We start from the raw sequence: 8,693 nt of genomic DNA on the forward strand, positions 1-8,693 counted from the left end.
TTACCCCATCAAGCAATCATCAGGCCTGGAAGCTTAACTGCGAAGCTACGAGTAGTTTTTGACGCATCCGCAAAGACGACAAATGACGTTATTATAGCTGGTCCTAAGATTCAAAAGGATATATTCGATATTCTAATTAAATGGCGCAAGTGGCAATATGTTATGGTAGATGAAATTGAAAAAATGTATCGCCAAATAAAGGTTGCTGAGAAAGATCAAGAATACCAATATATCCTATGGAGAGATGATCCAAAATTGCCGATCAGTGAGTTTAAGTTAACAACCGTTACTTATGGCACCTCGGCAGCACCTTTCTTAGCAGATCGGTTTTGCCAAGAGGATAGCGTCTTAGCAGAAACAATAAGAGACGACTTTTATATGGATGACCTCATAACTTCAAAGGAAATTGAGACAACTGATAAGGAAGGCCGGCATGCATCTGCGAAAATGGGTTGCAAATGACGAACGTATTTTAGCCGACATTCAGGACGACGGTACTGCGGAGAAAATCTGCATCAAGTGGCACTTTATTCCCCCGGGAAGCCCCCACATGGGAGGTTTATGGGAAGCCGGTGTAAAATCAGTGAAGCATCACCTTAAACGGCTTAACATATGAAGAATTTGCATCGCTGCTATGTCAAATCGAAGCAGTCACTGTAAGGAGCGTAAACGATGGTGAGGAAATATTAACGCCGGGTCATTTTCTGGTGGGAAGACCTCTAATTGGACTCCTGAACATTTTGACGAAAGTAAGACAATCAGCTCTTTGGATAGATGGAAGCTTATTCAACGCATCAGAGGTGATTTTTGGAAGAAATGGAAAGAGGAGTATCTGGTGTCATTGCAACAGCGAAAGCCATATCTTAAGGAGGGACAGTTGGTTCTTATAAAACATGAGAACACTCACTCTGCAAGATGGCCAATTGGAAGAATCATTAGTACCACTAAAGGACAAGATGATAAAGTCCGGGTAGTCACGATTAAAACAAGCGACAAGGGGAAGTAAAAAGATCGCTAAAAAAGATCTGTCAACTTCCTGTTAGCGAAGCAAAACCAGCTGGAGCTGCAACGCCATCTATAACGGAGTCAATTCAGCTAGGCAAGGACTAGAAGCTTAGGCAGCGAGTTCCAAAAGGCAAAATGAATGGCACTGGAAGCATAGCTACTGTGCTATGCTGTTTATTGATGTTGCAAGCTACAACTGCGACAAAAAATTCGGAAGAAATTCACAAAGAACTTGGGAAAATTTACGACATCGACGCAAAAGCTGCAGTTATGGTAAACCAAATTGGTAAAATTGAAGTCGCTACATCCAGTTGGAAATTATTGTTTTATTATGATATGCAAGCCTATTTTCATGTCATAAAACAATCAGAGGACTTCCTGGAAAAATCCCGCCTGGTTTGCAAAAAAATGGGAGACCTCAAGGACTACTGCGATTTCTTCGGCACGATAATACGGACAAAAATTGACAACATAAAAGAAAAAGACAAAATACTACGGCACCGTACCAACCGAAAGAAAAGGTTTATACTGTTCTTTGATATCGGAAATGCAAATAGAATACAGGAAAATATGCAAACGATCATAAAAAACGAAAAACATCTGTTCATAAATAAACCGCCAGTGTTACTGTTTAGTTTGATTTATTGGTTAATTTCCGACACTTAATATTAATTAGTTCGATACCGATGCGTACGATTTCTTGTAGATCAAAAATGTGACTGACTTAAGCTTTGGCTGTACTCACGCCATACGATTAAACTAGCATAAGACGTAAACAGCATAAGACGTTACAGTTAGAAGAAGTTAGAAGTTTGGAAAAGTACTGGGCAAGCTCGCGGACAATTACATTGATTCCGCTGATAAGCTCCGCTGCAGCTGCAGACAAATGCAAATTTAAATGTAAACAAAGATAAAGGGTGACTTGTTCGCGCGGTGTCTCGTTCCCAAACATACCGGCCCCCCTGAATGGTTGTTCAGCAGAGAGGCAGTACAGCGATTTTGGCAATTGGGCGTTTGTATAATCCGTGAGCAGTCTTCACAGTAACGACTCGGACCTTGTCGTCGATTCCTGCGTGCACTGCGGTGATGCGGCCAAGAATCCATTTAGAGGGCGGTAGATTGGGCTCCTTGAGTACTACCAGTGTGTCGATCTTCAGATTCTCGGTTTCCAGATGCCACTTTGTCCGCTCATGAAGAGATGTCAGGTATTCCATATGCCACCTTTTCCAAAAGCCTTGAACCATGGCTTGCAGCTGGTTCCACCTCTCCAATCGATTGACTTGCATATCCAGACGACAGGGTTCAGGCAATGCAGTATACGGAGATCCAGTCAAAAAATGAGGCGTCAGTGGATCCAAAGAATTATCCCCAGTTGGGCACAGCGGGCGTAAATTCAGGATAGCTTCAATTTGGATCAGGACAGTAGAGAGCTCCTCAAACGTTAAAGCCTTTGATCCAAGTATCCGTTTCATATGGAGTTTAATTGAGCGAACTCCAGCTTCCCACATCCCTCCAAAATGGGGAGCAGACGGGGGTATAAAGTGCCAAGAAATCCCTTCATTGGCAAAGAATCCTGCTAGTTCCTCATCTTTGGCTTGTTGAATGGCCAGACGTCTCATGTCATCCAAAGTTCGCTTGCCTCCATGAAAGGTAGTTCCGTTGTCCGGATACAGGTCAGTAGGCTTCGCTCGGCGGGCAATGAATCGTTGAAAGGCTGCGATGAAAGCCTGTGTAGTTAGCTCACTAACAACCTCGATGTGAAGTGCCTTTGTAATGAGGCACACGAAAATAGAAAACCATGCCTTTCCGATGCGTGGAGTTCTTCCTTTTGATTCCTTGATTGCGATCGGTCCAGCGTAGTCCAGCCCTGTGTGTTGAAAGCAGCGGCTAGCTTGAACTCGAGGAATTCGTAGCTCTCCCATGATCTGGTTGCTTGTGCCCTTTCGTTGAAGAAAACAGGATTTGCATTGGAAGACTGCCTTTCTGACGAGATTGCGGGCTCCCAGAATCCAGTACTGCTGACGAAGATTGGTGAACGTTGCATCAACTCCAGTGTGCAGATAGGAGACATGAAAATGTCGAACCAGCAGTCCAGCTAGTGCTGTATCTTTAGGTATCAGAATCGGGTGCTTGGCGTTGTATTTGAATGTAGATTGCTCGATTCTCCCACCAACTCGCATTACTCCATAATCATCCAGAAACGGAGAAAACCGGATAAGATGCGATTTAGCGTTAAGCTGGCGTCGATTCTCTAGCTGCGCATATTCTCTGGCAAAGGATTTTTGTTGCACATGTCGAATAAGTCGGCGCTGTGCGTCCAGCAACTCTTCAGACGTAAGGAATGTTGGCGAATTCCTATGATGAGATCGAAGAGTGTGAATAAAGCGATGACAGTAGCTAGATACCCTTATAAGACGCGTCCAGGTTGAGAATTTGTGGATGAGTAACTCGTGTATACTTTCATCAGGAAAGTTATGTAGAGTCGTAGGCTTTATGGCTCGTTCTTCGGTGTTGACATCGAAACTTGAAGATACGCTGAACTTGCTTGTAGAAGGTGGCCACTCAGAGGTGGGTGTGGCCAGCCAGGACGGACCTTTCCACCACAGTCGATGCTCCAGAAGCTTTGACGGATGAAGTCCTCGGGAAGCACAATCAGCAGGATTGTCTTCCGTGCGAACATGGTTCCAGCAGCTACGGGGAAAGTCGCTCAATATCTCAGAAGTTCGGTTGCAGACGTAGGTGTTCCACCGTCGAGGGGGAGCTGAAAGCCAGTGCAGCACAATTTCTGAATCTGTCTAGCAGCTCGTGCTGAAAAGAGGAATTGTTAGTGATGCTTTGACAATAGACAGCAATCGAGATAGAAGTAACGCAGCGTTTAGCTCCAAACGTGGAATTGATACGGGCTTGATCGGGGCCACCCGTTTTTTGGCGGCAACTAGAGTTACTTGAAAGCTGCATCCAACTGCAACTCGAGCGTAAACTACCGCACCGTAGGCGTGCGAGGATGCGTCGGCGAATCCGTGTAGTTGAACATCTCGAAATGGTGACGCAATATACCGTGGTACTTGGCATTGCGTAAGTGCTGGCAAATCCTCTACTAAGGCTCTTCAGCGCGTACGTAGACTTTCAGGAATGGGGTCGTCCCACTGCAGGACACTTGTCCAGCTTTCTTGGAAGATTAGCTTGAGTAGAACTGTGACCGGCGCTACCAGTCCAAGCGGATCATAAATTCTTGATAGCTGAGACAAGAGTTCTCTTTTCGTCGGAGAAATGGTCGCATCGCATCCCTTTAGGTTAAGATACAGAACGTCCTTCCCAGGGTTCCATTGGATACCAAGAACTTTGACAGGTGAATCCGCTGCTGATTTGTTGAGGAGCTGGATAGGTTCAGAACATCTATCTTCCTCTGGTAATGATTTCAGAAGACGCCAACTATTAGAACTCCATTTGCGTAGCTTGAATTTTGCCTTATCCAAGAGGGCTATAAGCTCGTCCTTGAGAATCATAAGCTCCTGGAGTGTGTTGGCGCCTGTAGGGATATCGTCCACATAGGCATCGTGCAGAAGAGCGTGAGCTGCTGCAGGGTATTCATGGCCATGATCGTCGGCAAGTTGCTTTAGAACTCGAACAGCCAGAAATGGTGACGGTGCCAATCCGTAGGTACCCGTCAGCAGGCGAAATTGAAGCAGAGGTTCATTCTCAGTCTTGCGCCAAACAATGCGCTGAAAATTGGTGTGTGGCTGAAAGATTCTAATGCCTCGAAACATCTTTTCAACATCTGCGCATAAAACATATTGGTGCTGCCGGAAGCGTAGACAAACGCCAAGAAGATCGCGTTGAATCGGTGGACCAATATGTAGTCTGTCATTGAGCGATACTCCAGAGCTGTCCTTTCCTGATCCATCAAAAACTACACGACATTTGGTAGTCAGACTGTCCAGTTTGATGACAGCGTGGTGCGGCAAATAGAAGCAGGTGTCTGGGTATTCCTCAACCTGAGCCGAGGTCAGTTGTTCCATATGTCCACGTTGCATGTAGTCGTCCAGGAAGGCTTCGTACTGCTGCTTCAATTCTGGATGCCGACGAAATTTGCGTTCCAGCGAGAAGAAGCGATTGATGGCCTGTGGCAAGGTCGAATCAATAGGCGGTGCCTTCTCCTTGAAGGGATACTCGACGACGTACACCCCGTCCGTTGAGCGCTTGTGTGTGGCAGCAAAATGACGCTCTGTTGGATCGCTGGCGTCCAGGAGAGCCTGGTTAGGCTGAGTGCTGTCCATCTCCATGAATGAACGAACCATCGTGTCTAGGTCCGCGTGATGAGTAACCGCAGAAGTAGGGTAATCATTGAATGCAGAGTAAGAGCCTGCAAGAATCCAACCAAATCCAGTATTGAGAGCGATAGGAAAGTCGTTACCAAAGTGTTTCCGATCTCCTGTGTATAGAGACCAAAGTTGATCCGATCCAACAATGACATCGATTGCTCCAGGTGTGCAGAACGTTGGGTCTGCCAAAGGAAGCTCGCAGATTTGCCTCCACGTAGAGGATGAGGTGTCAATAACTTGGGCAGGAAGTGATGACGTCAGCGAGTTGAGAATGAACGAGACCAATTCGACAGTTTGGCCCGAATGACGAGAGCGCAGCTTGATATGTGCGCGTCCTCGGGTAACGCCCGCGCTGTTGGCGGCGAGACCGAGAATAGAAATCCGTGCGTGCGTTCGACGCACGCCTATTCGCTGAACAAATGATTCCGATGCCAAGGTTATTGTAGATCCAGTGTCCAGGAGCAGCCTGCAGGTTGTAGTATTTCCCCAGGCGTCGATGACGTCAGCAAGGATGGTTGGCAACAGAGTCTGAGAACCAGCCGCCGGAATATTCTTCGATGACCTTCTCGAGCTAGCGGTTGATTGTGGCCAATTGTAGATCCCGCATGTGAGACTGCTGGTCGATCGCGGCTGCCAACACTTGCCGTGTCAATGTTGTTGCCATTTTGAATTGGCTGCGACGAGCCATGAACCAAAGTATGATCCTTGCGGCGGCAGATCCGACAAGTATGCCTCAATGTACAGTTGCCCACCATATGAGCCGGGCTGAGGCAAATGAAACAGAGCTTTCTTGATTTGAGGAAGTCTCGGCGAGATGCAATGTCGAGTGCGATGAATTGAGGACACTTAAACAGTTGGTGATTCTGCTGGCACGATGTGCACTTCGGCTCTTCCCGTCTTGGATGCGTGTCTGCGTGGTGCGTGGTAGCTGCGCGTCGAGCTTGGGTTGATTGAGTTAAGTTAAAAGCCTCCAACGTATCGCAGCGTGAAGTGAGAAATTTCAGGAATCGGGTAATGGTCACACCTTTTTCCTCGGATTCTGCGCACTGAGCCCAGGCTTGGCGGGTATCGCTATCTAATTTTGAAAGTAAAATGAAAATTAGCCAGGGATCCCTCTCTTCGCAATTAAGAGCTCGTAGACCACGAATAACTTCGTCTGCACCATCGGCAATTTTCCGCACTGTGCCGATATTTGAATTTATAGCACTCGGAAGGCTCATGAAACTGTTTAAGAACGATCGAATAATTAGCGATTGTTTGTTATATCGCTGTTCCAGCCGATCCCATGCTTCCCGATAGTTGTCATTAGTAACTGGAATATGTTTAACTAATGCAAGCGCGTCTCCGGCAAGGTACGATTTTAAATAATGAAATCGTTGGCAATCCGTCAGGCTCGAATTGGAAGCAATCGATCCAATAAACATGTCCGAAAAATGTTTCCAGTCCTCATAATTTCCAGAAAAAGTCGGAAGTTTAATTCGCTCGAACTGAAAATCGACATGACTTCTCTGGGATGTGCCTGCGGCTTGAACTGTGGCATCAACACTGTTTGAGGTGACATCCCGTCTCAACTCCTCCAAAGTATTGCTGAGAATAGCGTGTGTAGCATAATGTTTGTCCTCATATGCGTCAAAATCCTCGTCAGGGTCCTCCCAATCGGCTTCCGATTTAAATGCATACAGCTCTTCCGAGAGCCGTACGAACCGCAAATAATTTTCCTGTAGTTGCGCCAGGCGGACAACTATTGTTTGCACTGAATGAATGTCATCAACAAATTTTAAGGCATTATTATGCGCACGAGTAATTTGGCTTTTGCAGAAGCCCCGTTGCTGAATCACACTCCGCATGGTGGTCGAAAGAAGGGAACGATTCTATACGATGTAGGAATCTATAGATCACCGTTTGCCAAAAGGCCAATAATCAAAATCAAATGCCCGAAAGAAACGCAGTTCCGGTAATCCGGCTCTCGAAGGACCAATTTTTTATGTTCATAAATAAACCGCCAGTGTTACTGTTTAGTTTGATTTATTGGTTAATTTCCGACACTTAATATTAATTAGTTCGATACCGATGCGTACGATTTCTTGTAGATCAAAAATGTGACTGACTTAAGCTTTGGCTGTACTCACGCCATACGATTAAACTAGCATAAGACGTAAACAGCATAAGACGTTACAGTTAGAAGAAGTTAGAAGTTTGGAAAAGTACTGGGCAAGCTCGCGGACAATTACATTGATTCCGCTGATAAGCTCCGCTGCAGCTGCAGACAAATGCAAATTTAAATGTAAACAAAGATAAAGGGTGACTTGTTCGCGCGGTGTCTCGCGCGGTGTCTCGCGCGGCTAGCAGCGGCTAGCTTGAACTCGAGGAATTCGTAGCTCTCCCATGATCTGGTTGCTTGTGCCCTTTCGTTGAAGAAAACAGGATTTGCATTGGAAGACTGCCTTTCTGACGAGATTGCGGGCTCCCAGAATCCAGTACTGCTGACGAAGATTGGTGAACGTTGCATCAACTCCAGTGTGCAGATAGGAGACATGAAAATGTCGAACCAGCAGTCCAGCTAGTGCTGTATCTTTAGGTATCAGAATCGGGTGCTTGGCGTTGTATTTGAGTGTAGATTGCTCGATTCTCCCACCAACTCGCATTACTCCATAATCATCCAGAAACGGAGAAAACCGGATAAGATGCGATTTAGCGTTAAGCTGACGTCGATTCTCTAGCTGCGCATATTCTCTGGCAAAGGATTTTTGTTGCACATGTCGAATAAGTCGGCGCTGTGCGTCCAGCAACTCTTCAGACGTAAGGAATGTTGGCGAATTCCTATGATGAGATCAAAGAGTGTGAATAAAGCGATGACAGTAGCTAGATACCCTTATAAGACGCGTCCAGGTTGAGAATTTGTGGATGAGTAACTCGTGTATACTTTCATCAGGAAAGTTATGTAGAGTCGTGGGCTTTATGGCTCGTTCTTCGGTGTTGACATCGAAACTTGAAGATACGCTGAACTTGCTTGTAGAAGGTGGCCACTCAGAGGTGGGTGTGGCCAGCCAGGACGGACCTTTCCACCACAGTCGATGCTCCAGAAGCTTTGACGGATGAAGTCCTCGGGAAGCACAATCAGCAGGATTGTCTTCCGTGCGAACATGGTTCCAGCAGCTATGGGGAAAGTCGCTCAATATCTCAGAAGTTCGGTTGCAGACGTAGGTGTTCCACCGTCGAGGGGGAGCTGAAAACCAGTGTAGCACAATTTCTGAATCTGTCTAGCAGCTCGTGCTGAAAAGAGGAATTGTTAGTGATGCTTTGACAATAGACAGCAATCGAGATAGAAGTAACGCAGCGTTTAGCTCCAAACGTGGAATTGATACG

The 8,693-nt window shown here is 46.2% G+C and overlaps 1 protein-coding gene across 1 annotated transcript; it reads right to left on the bottom strand.

Moving 5' to 3' along the window:
• Nucleotides 1–1,979: 1,979 nt before the first annotated feature.
• On the bottom strand, nucleotides 1,980–6,888 carry LOC122319683. Its single transcript, XM_043207276.1, has 5 exons — nucleotides 6,827–6,888; nucleotides 5,966–6,551; nucleotides 4,124–5,879; nucleotides 3,874–4,039; nucleotides 1,980–3,696 (listed from the first exon to the last, which is right to left on the bottom strand). The coding sequence occupies exons 1-5, from the start codon at nucleotides 6,886–6,888 to the stop codon at nucleotides 1,980–1,982; spliced, it is 4,287 nt and encodes a 1,428-aa protein (XP_043063211.1).
• Between the last annotated feature and the right edge of the window lie 1,805 nt (nucleotides 6,889–8,693).

This window comes from Drosophila yakuba, unplaced genomic scaffold (assembly GCF_016746365.2).
Source record: "Drosophila yakuba strain Tai18E2 unplaced genomic scaffold, Prin_Dyak_Tai18E2_2.1 Segkk5_quiver_pilon_scaf, whole genome shotgun sequence".
Classification (NCBI taxonomy): domain Eukaryota; kingdom Metazoa; phylum Arthropoda; class Insecta; order Diptera; family Drosophilidae; genus Drosophila; species Drosophila yakuba.